The sequence below is a fragment of the Aspergillus udagawae genome (genome assembly GCF_001078395.1).
Source record: "Aspergillus udagawae IFM 46973 DNA, scaffold_6, whole genome shotgun sequence".
Lineage (NCBI taxonomy): Eukaryota > Fungi > Ascomycota > Eurotiomycetes > Eurotiales > Aspergillaceae > Aspergillus > Aspergillus udagawae.
Window position 1 is genome coordinate 370,094 of NW_025091269.1, and position 19,299 is coordinate 389,392.

A 19,299-nucleotide genomic window follows, 5' to 3' on the forward strand; every position below is an offset into this window, starting at 1 on the left:
AAAGCTTAAATTCAGTGTCGCCATCATTGTTTTTATCTATGACATGTTGTAGCCTTGTAGGAGCATTGACACATAATGCAATATCGAGATCATCATTACTAGTTCTTCCATGTTTGTGGGGTAAGTTCAGGTCCAACGGTCAATCATGTGCAGGAGTACAGCTCATGCGTACAATGCCATGATCAATTCAATTCCCTCATATGCTCCACGATGTTACATCACGCCCGGTATGAATACCTCAGATCATTTTTGGTGAACACACAAATACTCAATCGCTCTTAGTTGGAGAGAAAAGGTCTGGCTTTGATTGTCAGACTCACAAAGTCATGGATGTAGACTGCTCGTGATATATTTTGGCGGGGAAGGTATGCAAATATATATTGGCATGGTTCATAGCTGAACCTCAATCATCTTTTCCATCACTATGCCAACTGATGGCTATCTGAATCATCAGAAAATTTTCAATTCTTGAGTGAATAATGACCAAACTAACAACCAGTGCGATCGCGGACACGGAAATGACAAAGAGGTCATTTCTCATGCTGAGTGGATGTAAATTTGCCCGATGCGGCTATGGCGGTCCAACGCCAGGCCAAAGTCAAAACTACGTTAGTCTGGTATCCAGTTACATATTTACTAGAAAGCAAATAAAACCACGAAAAGCGGTAGAAATATTTCATTATAAGGAGATAAATCGATACTATGATAATTAATACGTGAATGGTAGCCATGTGATGCTGTGCTTGCTTACACCTGGCTTCTGGATCAAGGTAGAACAAACAAGAAAACAACGTGTCAATGTTCCTTACATCATTCACAGATCGATTCAGGAACGTCAAACACATGATAGGGCCGAGGTAAGTGGCAATTGTTATTAAGGTAGCTTGGGTACCTTGCTTGGAGAGTCTATCTGTCATAGACTACCTAACCATAAGTGCTACCGTCCAATGGCCTGTGTCTTCCCCTCATCCAACTCGGCGAACTCGGTAGTCGGTACGTACACTACTAACTTACAGAGTACCATTAACTGGTATCTACTAGATATTTGTGGTGATAGTTATGTAGGCCAGCGGTGAGTGCGCAATGACAAACTTTAAAATCTTGCTTAGGATGGGGGTTCTGAAAGGACGGGTCATAATCCCAGTAAAGTGGCAGCATGGGGTGCAGCACTAGAGTCTTGACTCTTTGAGGGGATTTGACGAGGCGTATAATATCCGGGGAACCAAACTGTGGAGTACAATGACGCTGTCAGACTTAGTTCGGTATGGGCCCAAGGGCTCTTCTTCTCTTCAACTAATGATCCAATATACAATGCTCTATCTAGCACTTGTCATCAGTGTAAATAAAACCGACGATGCCGCATGATCAGATCGTGGAAGATTCGAGGCATTCCTAGAGTCGACAACGTCTATCCTAATTCAATCCGAAGTGGACATCCAGATCAAGGAACATGCGCCGCAGATTCCGAGTCCCGGTCGAGAACAAGGCAGCCAGGCATCCCACTGGATTTCATTTCTAGCCTGATAATTTGACAGAAATGATGTCCTTAGTTCGGAAATCAAGGCCAATATAAATGACACAATTCAATTTGGATATATTATGCTCCAAGACACCTGTCAAGGAACCTTGAATGCTCAGCTGTCAAAAACTCAATATGAAACCATCGCGATAGACTCCGTTCGGCGCCGAGATAAGATCGGCCGTGTTCATCCAGGGTGAACAACAATCAACCAAGAACAGTCGTACTTTTGCCTATCAAGTAACCAAAACAATTATTCTGCTTCCGTCTGTCAGATGACCTTTAGAAAGAGAATACGCAGTATCGATGGTACACCTCGGCGGTAGACATTCAGTGCTATGACCCGCGCTAGCCAGCTAGGACCATGCTCAGTCTTAATGCACATTTCTGCCAGTCTCATTAGCGGGGCGTCTTTCCCCTATCTAGCGATAAATTCACCTAATTCAACTGTTAGAGTAGTAGCCCCAGGCAACACGGAACTAAGCGACTGATTATCCGAATTCTAGGTTGGTCTCGTCTGCAGGTGGCTGCAATGGGAAAGACCACCAAGCGGGGTTGCTTAAATGGAGTATTAAGGTATGTATCATGGTACGGAGTAGTCTACTTAGTCTGCGCCGTTGTTGTCTGTCATGGCAATTCACCAGAGAGCAACTTGAGGCCTAATGCAGCTCTAGATAGAGAAGTAATTTCAGTCTTGCAGAGAAAGCGACGTACGAAAATCGAGTCGTGCCGGCATCAGAAGCATTTTCTGTAGATTAGACCCACAGAATATTCACATGAACTCAGTTCTTCGATTGCGTACGCCTTTAATGCACTCTTTCTCTGGTACGACATAAGACATGCATAATATCTAAAAATAGAGAGGCGAAACAGTGATGTGGGCTTCAAATACATACTTCATAGGACAGAGCCATCAGCATCAAAATTGCACTTTCGAGTCGATCGAGTCAACCGTCAGAAGATTGATACTCTATCTGTATGCTGAGAGTACTCCTACGTAGTGGTCTGCTCTGGCCACCCCGATATCCGAGTCTAGACTGATTCCTTCGAGGTTCTAGAATGTCCTCCTGTCAGCATGAAGTGATGTAATAGAGACTCGATCTGCTGGTTAAATTTCTAAAGGAGCTAGCATATGCTTAAGTTTGCTTGAAGGCGTTCTCATGCTGCAAGCTTGACCTGGACACCCTGTCCTGCTTGTGCTTGGTGTTGGTGGGCAGCACTGTCGCGAAGGTAGACGCTTGTATTACTTTTATGGTCGTCTTTACTACGTCAGTCTGAAGGTGATGCATCTTTGCAACAGTATACCTGACAATGATGCCATAATCTTGAGATATCTCCAATAGTTTGCCCATCGATGTTTCCAGTTATAGGGGAAGAACGTGAGATTGGATAAAAGTATTCATCTTGTAGATATGGATGGCACTGATACAAATGGAATACACAAGCAAAAGCATCATAGACAACATGATCAAAACACCTCTTTAGGGCATGTCATGCAGACTGCTTGGATCAATGCATCAAGATTTAATTGTACTGTCCATCTGTATGCCACTTTCGAAGCTACTGACAGATAAGCCGACAATACCGATGTCGAGTGATCAATAAGTAGCAGACAAAGACTTGACACTCATCTCTTGCTCAGACCAGATGCTTCTTCAATTTCATTGTCATGACCGCTGAACAATAACCATGATGGAACCTGAAACAGACAGAGACAAAGCAACCTCAACTACAGAGACCAGGACAATAGAGCATGATACACTACACGCCCCCTTTATAGTCAGCAACACATCACTCACAGTGAGCTCCTTGTCCACTCGCTGCCAAAGATCTCCCTTTATCTTCCTCATACCAACCCTCAACAATCATGTAGCGCACAATGATCTCAAGACCACCTCACGATCATCGAAGAGCATACAAATACTACCAGCAAGCCCCCTTCAGCTCTCAAGACCTCATCGGCAGCTGACCACCTCTCCAACGGGTCTCTAATAGCAAAATGTGCCATTTCTCGATCTTCTGGCACAACTGTGACCATCTTATCCCCATGACCCTCACCTGTCCCTTCCAGGACCTCCCATCCCACACCACAGAACCAACATCAACTGCCCTCCTCGGCGACCCCTGCCCCCTCTGCAGACAGCAATACCTCCCAAACAAACAAATCCTCACCACCCACCAGAGTCTTCTAACCGCACAAACACTCGCCTCCATCCTGAATGCCTCCGTCGCGCAACCAGGCTTCCTAGACATGGTGGCCAGATTCTTCGCCCGCGGCGACCACAAACGGTTCGACCAGCCCGGCCCCGAAAAAGCAGTCTATGACCAAAGCGACGAATACCTAGACTCCCTTGCGGAGGAGTCCCGGCTAGCCGTACAGACTCTAAGCCTAAACCTAGACCTGGATGATCAGTGTGATCTCGCTCCAGCTCCAAATTCAGATCCAGAGGCGCAGGACGGGCACGAAGAGTCGAACATGTCCACGCCGACGGCGACGGCGTTAGCAAGCTGGGACGGGCTGAACTGGGAGGGCCGGAATGAGCACCCCTCAGCAGGGTTCTATTACTATTCAACTGGGTCTGGACCGAAGACTGGAACCGAGCAAGCGCATACGCCTACGCCTGCATCTCAGCAACCGCTGGCAGCTGGAGGGGCAAGTGATATTGCTGCTCACAAAGGCGACGGCGACGGGAAACCGGCGTGGAATGGAGCTCGAGACCAGCTGCAAGCCATGACGGACGTAGTGCCATATACGCCTATCCCTGTCAAGATACCGATTCACGGCTCAACTTGCGCTCTTGCGGGGAGTGAAAGCAATCGGCGAGGGGAGTCAATGGATGCTTCCTCTCCGCATGCGCCGCGCAAGAGGTATGAGATGCCGCGAGCCATCCTCGTAAGGCGGATTACGCAGCGGAGGAATGGTAAGAAAAGGCAGGAGATGGTGTCGATCGGGAAGTCGCCGCTGGCGCGGGGAGAACACCATCGCAAGAGGGACAAGAGAGAGGAGTGATACTGTGTGCTCGTTGAGCATACTGCCGTAGCCATGCGCGGGCGCATAGGTGAATTGTTTTCCCTTTTTACGGCGTTAGGAGGCTATGATACCATTGCTTTTTTGCAAACAGCGGCCTAGGCGCTGAGATTACCCGAGAGATCAGACTGGCTCAATCAATTCTTTTCTATAACGTAGCGGTATCATCAAGATCAGCGTCTGTGCCGTCATTGGACATCAAGACATAGATTTTCGTAACGTCAAGGGGCCATTTGCCCAAGTCAATCAAAACCCTACCTCGTCGTTGCCATCGCTGAATTCTTCGGAAACATCCATTCCTTCGCCGTCTTCGTCATCCAAACCCTCAAAGACCATAAACTTTTCGTTCTTCGCGTCTGTGTCCTCGGGGACGATGTTTCCATCCTGGATCTCGCAGTCCTTGAGCACACTCTCGCGGCCGATCTGACTCCGCCGGCCCACGATGCAGCCAGTCAGTTGACAGCGTTCACCGATCACGGCGCCATCCATGATCAGACAGCGCGTCAAGCGGGCACCGCTGGCGATGTGACAGTTGGCGCCAATGACGGATTCCTTGATGACACACTTTTCCTCCACCGTGACATTATCGGCGAGAAGACAGTCGGCCTTGGTGACCGTGCACCTCTGAGCAACGCCGGCCGGATAGGCTACCTTTTGGTTATGAGCGAAAGGAGACGCGGCTATGCGGCCGACCTCCTCGATGGACTCGAGTTTGGCTAGACGGAGGGACACGGACAGAAGCAGCGCCGATGTATCCACACGTCTGACCAGCGGTGCAGACGGCAGCGAGGAGTGAACGTATGCCAGCAACGGGGGCACGGTGAGCTTGCCTTTGGATGGCTCCGGCGACGCGATGCTCATATCAGTACCGGATCTCTTTACCCGAGACGCGAATTGCACGGTCTCAGAGGGATCGTCTGACAAAGCGTCGCGTGATGTGCCGGCTCCCGCTTTGGTGGTGCTCATCGCTTTGAGATCAATTTCCTCTTCGATATGCTCGCCGTCCAGACTGCCACTCTCTGCGGCTCCACGTCCCTCTGGCTCGAAAATCTCGCGCAGCCGAAGCTTCTCCGCTAGACCCTTCTGCCACTCAGCCTTGGCCCACCAACCGACAAGATCCTCCCCAACGCTCTCGAACTTTTCATTCAGCAAAGCCATCTCCTTGACCCAGTAAGGAAATACGTAGATGTGGGCGTCGCGGTAGGTCGTCAACATCTTCACCTGCGCGTGCTTCTTCACCAGCGAGTGACGGATGAGAAGCCCTTTTTCCTCTTCCATCCGTTCTTTCAGTGTATCCATAGGTATCGAGAGCACTAGCTTTGACAGCCCGTACCGGATCGAAACAGGTCCGTCCGAATTATGAGAGACTGCTGGAGCTTCCTCCTGCTCTAACGCTGTGGTAGCCACAAAATCTGTCACCTCGCCCTTGACGCTCTCTTCCCGTCCCCTAGTCTCATAGTAAACTCCGAGACCGCCCCGGCGGCCGCCTTGCTCACCACCCATTCCAATGCTCTTAGGTCCATTGGAATTCCAGCCGCCGCTGATAGTAGAGCCACCCAGGGCGCTTTGGGTGACCATCCATGCCTCAAGGAAAGATTCTCCTGGCAAATCGCAAATGAGGTCACAGGGGAGAAGGAGGAAGTCGGACTTGATGCATGACTGAACTTCGGGGAGACGTAGTAGCTCCGCGGTACCCGTGGTCAAGGTAAGGTCTGTGGGAGCGAGAACGGAAGGTGAAGGTGCCGGAAGAGATGTGAGGTGAGGGTTTTGCGAGAGAGCAGCTTCTAATGGAGCTTGACTGGCGGGGGGTGTGATAAGAGTGATATCTTCACCTCGGTTAGAACAAAGTACCGGTGCTCGACATTAGGGCAGGCGAATGTTCGTATCACTCAACGCTGATTCGCAATTACTCACTTGTTATGCCCATCCGATAGCACCAATCCAGAGGATACCATACCATAGGACGGTTTGCGATAGGTAACAATGCTTTGGGAAACTCTTCAGGATTGGAGGTGAATGTGTTGAGAGAAACGCCAGGTCCGCACAAAATGAGGGCCTGAAAGCCCATCTGGGGCACAGGAATCGAGTGCGGCATTGCGAGTTGCTTGCCTTACAAGCGCCTATGACTGACCGAGTCGTTCTAATTGTAGGAATGGTGTCGAATGGTGCAATGATCGGGTTGAAAGGTTCACCGCGGGGAAGAGGGGAGAAAGACTCGTCGTATATGCGATGGTTGACCTCAGACGCGCATAACCTGCTAGGGTGCTTGAGTATTCAGGGGTTCATATATATCGAGTCGTAAAACTCAGCGAAGGTGTTGTTTCTGTCCGCCCTGTGACTCAACCTGACATGCATGGGAAGATTGTACCCATCTTTTGTTAAACAAAATCCCGCCGTCACGTGCCGATAGCTCTTTGTCGCTCCAAATCAGCCAAACACCTTTATGCCCTAAGTCATGATAACGACCTTGTCACGTGTTGATAAATATTCAGCAAACAAAATAAACAGGTGCAAACAGGGCGGGCTCGCATTAGTCAGGTACCTTAGGTAAGGTACGTATTGTAACTAACTAATTAACAAGCGGGAAAACACCGCGGTAACCAGGACATCACCAGCCACATGTTTCTCGGCTCGTCCGAGGCCCAGCCTTGAGAGCTCTCTTTCACCCTGCTTGCTCCGTTAACCAACCACCCTTTTTCTTCTCATGCAACCTTGAGATGTGATCATTGTACACCATCGCAATTGGATTGACTTCTATGCGCCCGCCATCTATCATCTCTCAGTGCCCGCAATGTCTTTCCCATATTCCCAGGATGCTCGTCGGCGGCGGGTTGGAGCTGGTACCGGCTTCAGCTCCTCAGGGAGACGAACCGTCATGGGGTACTGGGTGCCACTGGCTTTAACGGTCGGCATCGCAACGATTGGCATAGCTGTATGGATTTGGAGCGAACGCGGTGATGATGACGATAGTAATGACGAAGGCGAATACCCCCTGGACGACTCGAGGGATGTCCGATACCCCCCGCCGGGCGCGGAGGGAACCCCAGCCGGCATTGACGGCGGATATGCCAGGTCGACCGGGGCAGATATCCATGGTGACGACGTTGGTATGATGGCTCGTATGCAGGGTGCTTTGCGGCGCACACCGAGCCCTCAGCAGATCTTCGATGGGGCCAGCAGACGGGTCGTGGCCGGTATGGCTGCGGCGGGCGCATTCATGGGCAGCGCTCTCACATCAATACGTGAGGAGGATCGCGGTGACTTTGAGGACCACTCGCGATGGTCTGAAGAGGTTCGGTCGAGGACTACTCAGGAAGAAGCTCAACCTGCCGCAGCAGCTCCGACGATGAGCGGAGCGCTTCCCACTCGCAGCGCGGTGAGCGGCCCTCCTGCTCTCGACAAAAAGAAGAAGACGGTAGCGATTGTGGTCTCCTCCGAGTTGGCAGATCACGACCCTGACGACTTCTCTGAGCACGCGGTAGGTTCTTGTTGGCTCGATGTCATGGAATATCGCTGACAACCTACGAACAGTCTATTCTTTCTCACCTCCCTGAACATGTCGACTCTGAGACCGCAAAGGTCTTCGTTCTTATTTATGCGCCAGGCCTGAAGCATGCACCCAACCAGGGCGGTTCATCCAATCCTACTCTCTCCGTTACATCATCCTATTCTAACATCGCTCCTGAGGAGGCCAGGTCGCCTGGGGAAGCACCTAGCGGCGACCTGTCCACTCTCGAACCTCGCCCAGCTGATGAGCAGGAGGGCGCCACACCATTGTTCCGCACTTTATACACGCAGGCGCAGGCCATTGTCGACAAGGAGAACGCCATCATGCCGTTTAGCACTGCGACGGGATACGTACACCTTGTGCGCCATCTTTCGCCCGACATTGTCTACGTCCAGGAGTCCTTGACAGGCAAACAAGGCGATGCGGTCCAACACATTTCTGGCTGGGTCCGACAAGTCGTGGTTGTAGTTGGAGACGAAGGCGGCCGAGGCGGCCTAATCGACAGTGAAGATGAATCAGTACTTGCAGAGAAAGGTGAGAAGTGGTGGCAGAAGGAGGGAATGACGGGTATTGGCAAGCGGATTGACGTGGTCGATGTCCATCGCACGGGTGAAGACTGGCGACGAAGAGTGTCTGGCCACGACTGACCTTACGCATCGCGAAAAGCTGGGATGATTCATTCGAATGTTTCTTCCGTGCACTTATCCAATGTTTGATGATGACTGTGATTGATTCCCCCTTACTGATGAATTTCTACGTGACCGTAATTTTAGTGTGCATATTGAACAATGTCATTATTTTCACCAACCCTACTCCTTGGCCTTGTAGTCACGGATAGATTTTTCTCTTCATAGATCTGAGGATAGCTTTCACGCAATGTGATACTGTGGAAGCGCCGGGCTCTCTACCTAAAGTCCACGATCAGTGGCGCTCAGGGTCAGCGCTCCCCAACATCCAATCCCAACAACCTTCACAAAGTTTGCGACATCTTTACGCGCCAGGGGAAAAAAGAGTTTGGGATTGAGCCTACTGCCATCCACTTCAGACTGGTTCTTCATGAAAGTTCTGCAGGATATACTGTCATAGGTCAGCGTCCGACGAATGAGGATCGTCTGCATCAGCTCGGCGGCTACAGTACTGCGGTTGCTAATGGCAGGACGTTTCGACGGGAAAGAGGATGGGCTCGGACGCAAGTTCGTCAGTGAGTTTGAAGAATCGTATATTGTTTTATGAAGGGTGATAATGCTTAAATGTGTGCTGATTCCTCAGGTTTCCTCATCGTTGTACCCTCCCTGGTGGACCGCGCTTCGTTCTTTGCTCAATACTTTTACTTCAGTCTTCTGGCAAGACGTCTCGCATTTTCACTCATTTATTGCTATTTACTGAAGTGATACATTCTATTCTTGTCCTTGACTTTGCTTCCGAATTCTCAAAATGGAGGCCGCATTGTCCCATCCTGGCTCAGCCGCAGCCTCATACACCGTCTCCTGCGCCTCGGACCACGAAGAATCAACCTTTCTCAAAAGAAACCACCATCTCCGCTGGGCCCAACTCGCTCTATCCGTGGTCTGCCTTGGTTCTGCCCTCGCAATCGTCGGCTGCGAAGCCGTACCGTTCCAGCACTACCAGAGCACCTCTGGGTACGAACAAGCAGGACTGGCCCTGTGGCCATTGAACTTCGATCTCCGACCAACGATCGCGATTTTGTCTAGTGGCTGCGTGATCGCAGTCCTCAATCTCATCTATATCGTCGCCGTCCTCATCCCTTCCGTGAGTCGTCGTGCTAACCTGTAGGTAATCCTGAAAACACACTGACATAGCCAGCCCCATTCCCATATCCGGCGGCTCAACATCCTCGCCTCGGGAACGGCAGTCGCGGCCCTCATCGCTGCGGCAGTCGGACTGGCATTTGCGATCTATCTCCCGCAATCCACGTATCCTGGTGGATTTTCGCACAATGAGACACTGCACTCGTGGACATGCAAGTGGAAGGCCATGCGGAGCGTCGCCTCGAGCGAGTATGCTTCGTTACATGCACCGACGCATTTCGAGCGGGATTGTCGGGAGACGCGGGCAGGATTTGTGCTTCTTGCTCTGTTGATCGGGCTCGAGGTTGCCGGTGGTGCGGTCGCTGTGTTTGGAGTCTGGCTTGAGCAGAACGTATCCCGGCAGAGGAGTTTTGGCGTGCAACTGGAGAAGGTGACTGCTTTGACGAAGAATTCAAACGGGGTGTGATACACTCAAATTCACTGGGGTGTGTCGTTATGCTGTGCAGTACTTTCATGGATGTCTCCTTTTGTGATAATGGTAAGCGATGATCGAATGAGAGGTTTGGATTTCCTACAATATTTATTTATTTATTTAATTTCATATTGATTTTCGCCTGTTCTTGAAATTTACTGAACGCATAATCAAACTTTCAAGAAGCCGACGGCGGGTCGGATATAACGTGGCAAGCTATCATCCTCGGCTCCCCACATGCTCATCATGATTTAAAGTCGCAGTAAGAAAGTAATCATGGATGAAGATGAAATAATCAAATTGCATCATCTGAATTTGTCAGTTTAGTAGAAGCGAACGCCATCATACACCATGGGCAAGAAAATCGAATGTTACCTTGACTGCGGTTGGTCCCCGGCCATCTCTCATTAACCTACACAATTCTTCATCAATGCTAACAAATCCAAATAGTATCACCCTACAGCTTCTACGCTTTCACTTATCTCCAGCAAAATGCAGACGCGCTCGCATCGCTTGGTGTAGAAATCGAGTAGGAGGCCCTCCCTTCTCCGCCGAAACATAATCTCACATAGCCTAGATACATCCCCGTCTTCCTGGGAGGTATCAACGTAGGAAGCGGTACGCCTGTCCCAAATATCCCCTGATCCTAAAGTACTCTGACCAGCAAAAGGAAACAAGCCGCCATGGACTCTCCCCGCCAAAGCAGCCTACTCGACGTACGACGGCAAACGCGCCCAAAAGTACTTCGGGCACAACTTCGAAGTACCCGCGTTCTTCCCTATCCTCTCGCTTCTCGTACATGCCATGCCCTCTGCTATTGAAAGGAAGAGAAACTAACGCTGTGCGAACAGCCCCAACGAGCACTCACATACATCAAGCGCCAGCACGCCAATAGACTCGTCCCGGCTTTCCTCGCCTGCTTCGAGACGATGTGGAACGGCCACCTGGATATCTCCAAGCCGGAGAATCTAGCCAAGGCACTGGGGAAATTCTTCTCCGGGGCTGAGGTGGAGGAGATACTGGCTGCGGCGGCGAGCCCCGAGATCAAGAATGAGCTTACGGCGACGACAGAGAGGGTTGTCAAAGAGCTGGGGGCGTATGGCTGTCCGTGGTTCTGGGTGACTAATGGGGAGGGGAAATCGGAGCCCTTCTTTGGGAGTGATCGCTTCCACTACATGTGGGATTTCTTGGAGTTGCCGCATGAGGATTTAAGGCTGAAGGTTGAGGGAAAGGCGAAGTTGTAGTTGAATGACAGGAACATTGTCCCTGGATAGTGTGTATAAAGCTGGATCTATGAGCTTGATGAGCTGATGTGAAAGTTTTTCCTTTGAAATGTTCTTGAAGGCTGGATCCCAATTTGTCTGTCAGTTTGTATCCATTCATTTGTCTGCCTATATGACCCTTCGCAAGTAGTGAAGGGGTGGATTATCCTAGCACCACAGTGTCTTCCTTCAAAGTCCCTGAGTGCCTTAAATATGTTGGACGGTACGGACGTCATGTATTTTTCCTATTTGCCGAACTTTGAACATAGAAACTTGTGTGCTAGAGAGGATGGAACTACAGCTTGGCCTTTCTCAACTTCGTACTATCCACCCGCATACCCTCATCGTCCTGCTCTGCCACCTCAAGGACAGGCAACTCCTTAGGCATGATCCGCCGTGGCTGAGACCCAGGGACAACAGCGTACTTGGAGAAATCAGAAACACCGCAATGGTCGCGCAGGAAGTCCTCGTCGAGGACCAATTGGCCGTTCACGATGCCTGTGGGGCTGTTCAAAATACCCAGAACAGCATCGGAGAAGATCGTCTAGTCCTCTTAGCGATACGTCATTCAGCGCGCGAACGGGTCTACTCACAGGCTTCCTGAGATCGGCTTTCCGACTGGGATCTTCATTCGTGGTCGCCTCTGTGGCGGCTGATTCGATGGACTTGGAAAGAGAGTGAGTATATGCAATAGCAGAAGGTCAAGAAACGTACCACTGCAGGCCAGATACTGGTGATGGCCATATCCTTCGCCCCTTGTCTGATAAAATCCATGGCTAGACCCTTGGTCAGGACGCTCATTCCCACCTTGCCTGTGCCAATATTAGCCGCAAATACCTAGTGTGAAGAAAGGCAGACAAAATAGGAAAATATACCCATCGCATAAGCCGTCTTCCCCCGAAAGAACCGCGAGTAGATCGGCGGCGAGACGACAATAATCCGTCCTTTCCACCCATTCTTCTCAAAGTATGGCAATGCCGCCTGCACACTCGCATAAAGACCCTCTGGGTTCACTCTCTGCATGAGCTGGAACCGCTTCGTGGGCGTATTCGCCACAGAGGACCACCAGATCGCCCCGGAGTTGTAGACCAGGACATCGAGGCGGCCTGCCAGGCGAACCGTCTCGTGAACCAGGTTCTCGACTTGTTTCACGTCGCGGACGTCTACTGGGAGGGCGAACGCTTCGCCACCGGATTCTTTGATCTCTCGCTCGACGGTGTTGATGGTTGATTGCGAGGAGTTCGGATCCGGTGGGAAGGGGACAGTTGCATAGGCGTTGGAGGTGGTCTTTGCCGCCACGACGACTGGAATAGTGTCAGTGTCTTGTTTGAAGATTTGCCCGTCATTGGACATACCTTTGTAGCCGTTCTTGGCCAGGTCTACGGCAATCTGCCTGCCGATACCGCGGGAAGCGCCCACGACGAGAGCGACTGGTTTGTTTGATGGCATTTTTTATCTTTCCGTTGCCTGCAAATAAAGTACGTTGAGATCAGAAATGAGGACATGTCATGTTCAAATATCCGATGACACACGACAAAATGGTCGTTGCCCTCCACATCCTCGGTAGGTTGTAGTGCTCAACTCCGAAACCACCGAGCGCGGGTCGGCCCGTTGTGGTCACTGGTGATTTATTGATTAATTATCAACTGTGGCCAACACAAGTCCAGAGCCACCAGGACGATCTATTGATGGATGCCTGTTTTTATTCTGTAGAAGAGGTTCCTATTCTCTGTGGTGTGGACTTGGATCTCTAGCATCTTAAGGGCACAATAATGCCCTCCAACAAGTCATTGGTTTAATTCTATGCCAGAAATAGGGCGTTGATACAGCAATGGTGGATGCCACAAAATAATTGAGAAAATAAGGAGAGAAACACGCAGCTGGTAACTTTAAGATTAAGCCAAACATTAAGGCTGCCTTGTTTGTCCATCTCTCTACTATGGACAGTCAACTGCGAAAACAATACCCCTCTGCATCTTAAGAGGCAATAGGTAGGACACTGATGTACTCTCCTTCCTGGAGGTTGCAGATCATCAGTAATTACTACCTCTGGTAGATTGATAATCTATACGGGTTAGGTCTTGAATCGGCCCTACTCCACGGGGTTGAGCGGCCTCGATATAGGACATTGCGTGAGAGCCTAATGAAGCCTCTGCTCTCTGTAATCTCTTTGAATCTTCAGAAAACATCCAGTAGTATCAACGATGCCTATAATCGCAACTTTAAATATGCTTGGATGCTCCACGAAGATTCGAAGTAAAGGCTGTAGACGAGGAGCATCCGTACTCGATCTCATGGCTGACGAGATGTAGGCCATTGATAACGCGTCTCCATGGTATTTTGAAGGAGGATCATGATACGTCGTCTGATCGAGAATCAGGGGGAGCGCAATTACCAGCGTCGATTATTCTCCGTAAGCTCCGTAATACAGCTGAAGCGTCACAGTCATCAAGCAGCGGGTCAACCTCGGTCATAGGTGTAGAACGGTTCTGATCTGGAATGACGCCAGATGGCATACTTTCAACCCTTGCATTCAACTTGTTGTGGAGTGGGCCTTGGGAGCTAAATTGCTTCTGAGTTTCCCTCTGCAAAATCTGAAGGACGACCCTAGTTTGTGGTAGAATGACTTGCTGTAATTTAGGCCTTTTGAAACGCGTCGAAGATCTTAGGGGAGTGGAACTGTCGTTCTCGTCCCCTCGTGCACGTTTCCCGCACTTCTCTACTGCGACTGATAAAGTTCGCTCAAACTGTTCCAGGCCAGTCATAGTGCGAAAGAGCTCTAGAAATATTGCCGCAATGGGCCATGTATGAGAAAGTACTTGGAGCATGTCTAGGTTGGCTTCCAGATTCTGTCGGATGGCATGCAGGAGTGACGGTATTGAGGCTTCCATTTGGCTTCGCAGTGTGACGAAAGATACAACGGCGTGGCAGATTCTAACAGGTAAGCTCATTGTTAGTGACGACTAGAAAGGCCCAGACTTACATGAATGATGGCGTGTACGTTAGCTCGCCCTTGGACTGTAGGGTTTCCAGGATGGACACGATACTCGTGGCAGCATGAAAAGCTGAGCTTTGCGCCTCATTTGACGAGTCGGGAGATTGAAGAAGATGTAACTGGCACACAATGGTACTGCTCGAAGATCAGATCATAGTCTTTCCAGTGTTTCCCTGTTCAAACTCACTAGAAGGTCGAACACAGTAATGCAGACCAAAAACTATGACGAGACTGTCTCCACTGAAGCTCGGACGGACAAGAGACGAGCCAGTCATTCAGACCAAGCTCACATTGCGCAGCCCCCTTCATCCGACTATCCTCTGTCGACCTGGACGACAGCTTCAAGCACAGACCAAGGTCCATTAGTTGGCAGAGTTTCACGTACTGCATGAAGAAAAGAGCTGCTGTACGATCTGTTGAGCTATCATTTTGCTCATCATACTCAATAAAGTCGCTTTCTTTCAAAGGTTCAACCGTGCAATCTTCGGAATTGATGTGAAGAGGACGGCCGAATGCTGCAGCCACCGAGCGATCGCGCGTGTAAAGAGTCCACCATATCCGCTTCCAGATCCTTCTCTTCGTAGCAGACAGTGTTACGTAGTTCTCACTGCAAGTTGAATTGGAATTAGATCTCAAGGACGGCACCGGGTGACTTTTACCTCTGGTGAAGCCCGTGTTCCTGAGCCAAAGCTATTCCCAGACGACTCCAATAGAATATCCCACTTTCCGTGAGATCTATAGCACGTCAACACAATACAGATCAACGAGCTGAGCAATACCCTACCATCGGGGCCATCCCAGTACACGCCCAATAAGACTACAGCCTGGAGGACTGTAGTAGGATCTCTTTCGTATCCTGCATCATACAGAGCTTTCACTTTCTTGTAAAAGACGCGCGGAGAGATTACGCCGTTCCCAGAGCTCTGGCCATTATGGTGGAACCTCGACGCTACCATGAGTACGGCTTGAATTAAGAGGATTGACGGAGGGTTCTGAGGATTACGATATCGATGTATGAAGTCGTGTCGATCGATCACGGGCAACACTGGTGCGATCCACTTGAAGAACACATCCACGAGCGCATCGCAGACAGCCTGCGAAGGTAAATCGAAGGCATGTCGCTGATTCAGTATGTCCACGTCAAGTGGCTCCAGGTGATCAACTGTCTGAAGTCAATACCTTTCACAAATCCAAATGCAAGAGCTGTGAGCTACCTAAGATCGGATTTTTCGACGCATACTCATGCTCTGTGGATGATCTTGCGGATCTAGTCATTGACGGAACAGACTGCGGGCTCTCTCTGACGTCCCAACCGAGGAAGTCATTCTGAAACTGTAGACCTCGTTGCTCTCGTCCGCGTGCTTTTTTGGCATCCATTTTGGCCCGTCTAGTCTGATCATCTTCCGGTCAAGACGTGATGGTTACTGCCAACAACACATTTTATTTAGTAGGAGAATACGCCCTGAGAGATGGTGCGCAGTCTCAGTTCAAAAGGAACATCCTCGGCCTCTCTTCTCATGGAAACCCCCTGATTGGTCATCAGTATCCGTCAACTGGTCAGCGAGTTATCTCGCACACCGCCCTGGCAGAATCCGATGGTACATATTCTGCTTTCACGCCACCGTCGCTTTCATGTCGATCTCTACCAAGAGGCGTCTTCATATTTAGAGAACAAGATGGCATCCGAGCCTGCTGCCACTGTGGCCGACTTGGACATTGATAACGAGCAATACGACTCCGCCGAAGATGAAGATTTCCAGCTCGATCCTGATCAAGAAGATGCCGGCTTGACCGGCTCCGATAGCGACGATGAGGCGACAGAACCAGCAGCGAAAAGGCGCAAAACAGGGCCAAACAAGGCAGCCACTGAAGACAAAGAACTCGACTCTGGAGATGAGGCCATGATCCAGAAAGCAAAGGCGAGAAAGGAGGGCAAGCAAAGAGGGAAGAAGTCACAAGGCACAGCCAGCGATGAGGACGAAGACGACGTGGATTTCGATGACGATGATGAAGGTGGCCCAGGGGGCTTTGTACGGACGCGAGCAATGAGGATGCGAATGTGCGTTGAGCTTTTGCGCGGATTGTTCCCTACGTCCAGATGACTAATATTCATTTCTTGACAGGCAGGAAGAGCGAAAACCGCTGGCCAAGATTGACGGTGCTACGGTTGACGTTGATGCAATATGGGCGCAAATGAATACTTCAGATTTTGGTGCAGGCAATCTCTCTTCGCAGACCCAAAAGGACGCCACCCCTGTGAACGACGAAAGCAAGGGCACCGATACCGCCGAGAAACAGGCGCCCTCGCCCGATTCCAAACCTCAATATACGGAGGAGATGGTAAAGATCAAAAGGACCTACAAGTTCGCCGGCGAAGTCATCACGGAGGAGAAAATTGTCCCCAAAGACTCCGCCGAAGCGAAGCTTTTCCTCGCTAACGGCGAGAGCGCTGAGACCGTCACGGACGCCGACGTCGAACACGCCGCAAACGCAAAGGACGCGCTCAAGCTGCGCAGACCCCTCCGCAAGATTTCGCGGTTTGATCCTAATCCCACCGGGACGATCAAGAAGAGCTGGGAGAAGCAACTCACGGCCGAGATCACCGGCCAGACAGAGAACCTTAGCGGACCGAAGATCAACACCGTGGAAAAGTCTCGGCTGGACTGGGCTGCGTATGTGGACCAGGCTGGCATCAAAGACGAGCTCAAGGTTCATAGTAAAGCCAAGGAAGGTTTCCTTGGCCGCATGGACTTCTTGGATCGCGTTGTTGCCAAGCGGGAGGAGGAACGAAGAAATGCGCGGTTGAAGGGATTGTGAGACGTTTGAGTGTCTACGCTCTTACACCATTGCTCTTGCAACTTGTGTGTGCCGGGCCATCGTGGCCATAGCAGCTCGGAAGTATCACATTGCCCGTCACTTTCCCTTTGGCGGTTTCAAGGTGCAATGCTAGCCTGAATTGGCTCCCCACTCTGCTTCGCGAGCCGATACCGCAGCAGTCATGGTAGGCAGCAGGAGTGCACTCGGGAGATTTGCAGATCTCTTAAATCCTGTGCTGCTACGAGCACATTACGACATAACAAACGGACATTACCTGTCGACGCTTAGAAGGCGCGGCCTTACGTACGGGCACACAACAGTGCGCCGAGCCACATACTACATGGGAATTGTTGCAGGATACAACCGCAGGCAGAGCTATTCGGGTCCGGCAAACCCATTCGAGTTCGTGGTCATTTTAACCGCATCGTTACGTCCAGTAAATGTACAGACTGGCCATGATATGAGGATCGCGGCAATCACGGGTATTTCTGTCGTTGCGAGTCCCTTAAGGACTTTTGACTTGAGGCACCTGCACCATTTCGCTCCGTTCAACAGACCACTCAGTCATGACGAACTACGTGCTTTTCCTCCGTTCCACCAAACTTCCCAGATGGACATGTAGCATTACGGCCGCCGCTGGCAGGCTTGGGCATGTATTTAATGCCAGAAGAGGGGCAGGTAGAAGAGGAGACTATAGTCGTTTCAGGTCAGCTGTCGTCTATGGAACAGAGGATGTACAGACAACATACGCGGATCAGTAGGCACGTATTTGCCATTGATGAGATTGCCTTTGACATTGAAGAAGTACCAAGCTTCATTCAGCTCGCCGTTACTGCAGCCGACGGAGGGTTTATGGCCAGTGATTGCAGACAGAGCGGACAGGATGTCGCTCAATTTGTATGTCTTGGACGAACTGGGAGTGATGCCGGCAGCGGCAAGAGCCTAGACCGTTAGTCTCAGTATGAGAGTGACTCAATGTCTAATGCATACCTTGTACGTATCGAGGCCCTTGAAAAGATCGACAGCCTTTTGGAAATAATCACCGACCTCTTCCTGGGCCTTGTAGTCGGTGTAGCAGCTGGGCTCGATGGTGTTGATGCAAGTGCCTATATCATCATTAGTGTCTGGTCGGGATTGTCAGATTTGCAAAAACGAACCATGCTTGTTCCACTCGTGCTCCCAGAAGCTCTCGTCATTGCCTTTGTAGTCCTTCCAGTAGGTTTGCATGTAGGACAGCAGCTCGGTCCTGCCCTGCGCCTGGAGGATCTCCGTGATGTTTGAATACTCGCGAGACGAATCACAGAACTGCTCGTACGTGCCATCACAGTTGTCGGGCCTGGGTTTAATTGTTAGTGTCCATGTTGTACCATTTCCATTCTGCTCAGGCATACCAAAGTCCGTGGACAGTCCAGGAGTTCGAAGGACCGGCAGCTGGATTGGTGTCCCAGAATTGAGTCAAGAGAAGAGATCCTCCGGGATGATTGAAGCAGCAAGAGTCAGGCACCGCGGTGGTGTTGCTACAACTCACTGGGATATTCCCTGGGCAGCTCTGAAGGTTGTGGTTATGAAAACCAGAGGTAAGGTGCATTGCACCCAGGGCGAGCTTGCCCATCGACGGGAAATTGGTTGCGGGCATCTTAGCACGATGGACAGGTTGACAGGGATAGAAGAAATTAGGGGCGAGGACGAGCAGAGTTCAAAGATGGAACTACATCTCCTTAATATAGGCAATTTTTTTTAGTGTTGAAGACAGCCGACGCAGATACGACAGTGCATTACTACGAAGCATCGCTTCGTATCGCCAAGGGTTGATAGCAGCACATGTACTGATAACACGCCGCTGATTTGACGCCGGAGATTACCTCTGATTCAGGAACACAGATCAACCCAGCAACAAGCAATCGGACGTCGCCGTCAAGTTCTGGTTGC

The 19,299-nt window shown here is 50.5% G+C and overlaps 9 protein-coding genes across 9 annotated transcripts; 5 read left to right on the forward strand and 4 right to left on the reverse strand.

Annotated features, from left to right (window-relative positions):
- Positions 1-3,566: 3,566 nt before the first annotated feature.
- On the forward strand, positions 3,567-4,529 carry Aud_007896 (uncharacterized protein; the record flags this gene model as incomplete). Its single annotated transcript, XM_043292784.1, has 1 exon — positions 3,567-4,529. The coding sequence occupies one exon, from the start codon at positions 3,567-3,569 to the stop codon at positions 4,527-4,529; it is 963 nt and encodes a 320-aa protein (XP_043148719.1).
- A 264-nt stretch (positions 4,530-4,793) lies between these two features.
- On the reverse strand, positions 4,794-6,642 carry Aud_007897 (translation initiation factor eIF2B subunit gamma; the record flags this gene model as incomplete). The annotated part of the gene is made up of 2 exons (XM_043292785.1): positions 4,794-6,373; positions 6,462-6,642. The coding sequence occupies 2 exons, from the start codon at positions 6,640-6,642 to the stop codon at positions 4,794-4,796; spliced, it is 1,761 nt and encodes a 586-aa protein (XP_043148720.1).
- Positions 6,643-7,338: 696 nt separating this feature from the next.
- On the forward strand, positions 7,339-8,702 carry Aud_007898 (uncharacterized protein; the record flags this gene model as incomplete). The annotated part of the gene is made up of 2 exons (XM_043292786.1): positions 7,339-8,025; positions 8,079-8,702. 2 exons carry the CDS (start codon positions 7,339-7,341, stop codon positions 8,700-8,702), a joined length of 1,311 nt encoding a protein of 436 aa, XP_043148721.1.
- Positions 8,703-9,489: 787 nt separating this feature from the next.
- Positions 9,490-10,290, forward strand: Aud_007899 (uncharacterized protein; the record flags this gene model as incomplete). The annotated part of the gene is made up of 2 exons (XM_043292787.1): positions 9,490-9,825; positions 9,880-10,290. The coding sequence occupies 2 exons, from the start codon at positions 9,490-9,492 to the stop codon at positions 10,288-10,290; spliced, it is 747 nt and encodes a 248-aa protein (XP_043148722.1).
- Positions 10,291-10,647: 357 nt separating this feature from the next.
- On the forward strand, positions 10,648-11,540 carry Aud_007900 (putative DSBA family oxidoreductase; the record flags this gene model as incomplete). Its single annotated transcript, XM_043292788.1, has 5 exons — positions 10,648-10,681; positions 10,747-10,825; positions 10,874-10,914; positions 10,967-11,091; positions 11,148-11,540. 5 exons carry the CDS (start codon positions 10,648-10,650, stop codon positions 11,538-11,540), a joined length of 672 nt encoding a protein of 223 aa, XP_043148723.1.
- Positions 11,541-11,853: 313 nt separating this feature from the next.
- Positions 11,854-13,007, reverse strand: Aud_007901 (short chain dehydrogenase family protein; the record flags this gene model as incomplete). Its single annotated transcript, XM_043292789.1, has 5 exons — positions 11,854-12,102; positions 12,152-12,223; positions 12,273-12,370; positions 12,434-12,862; positions 12,914-13,007. The coding sequence occupies 5 exons, from the start codon at positions 13,005-13,007 to the stop codon at positions 11,854-11,856; spliced, it is 942 nt and encodes a 313-aa protein (XP_043148724.1).
- A 902-nt stretch (positions 13,008-13,909) lies between these two features.
- Aud_007902 (transcription factor domain-containing protein) lies at positions 13,910-15,930 on the reverse strand (the record flags this gene model as incomplete). Its single annotated transcript, XM_043292790.1, has 6 exons — positions 13,910-14,492; positions 14,542-14,688; positions 14,741-15,160; positions 15,213-15,288; positions 15,338-15,715; positions 15,768-15,930. The coding sequence occupies 6 exons, from the start codon at positions 15,928-15,930 to the stop codon at positions 13,910-13,912; spliced, it is 1,767 nt and encodes a 588-aa protein (XP_043148725.1).
- A 299-nt stretch (positions 15,931-16,229) lies between these two features.
- Positions 16,230-17,370, forward strand: swc5 (putative Swr1p complex component (Swc5); the record flags this gene model as incomplete). Its single annotated transcript, XM_043292791.1, has 2 exons — positions 16,230-16,612; positions 16,677-17,370. 2 exons carry the CDS (start codon positions 16,230-16,232, stop codon positions 17,368-17,370), a joined length of 1,077 nt encoding a protein of 358 aa, XP_043148726.1.
- Positions 17,371-17,930: 560 nt separating this feature from the next.
- Aud_007904 (T2 family ribonuclease) lies at positions 17,931-19,006 on the reverse strand (the record flags this gene model as incomplete). Its single annotated transcript, XM_043292792.1, has 5 exons — positions 17,931-18,061; positions 18,120-18,312; positions 18,361-18,476; positions 18,528-18,706; positions 18,762-19,006. The coding sequence occupies 5 exons, from the start codon at positions 19,004-19,006 to the stop codon at positions 17,931-17,933; spliced, it is 864 nt and encodes a 287-aa protein (XP_043148727.1).
- Between the last annotated feature and the right edge of the window lie 293 nt (positions 19,007-19,299).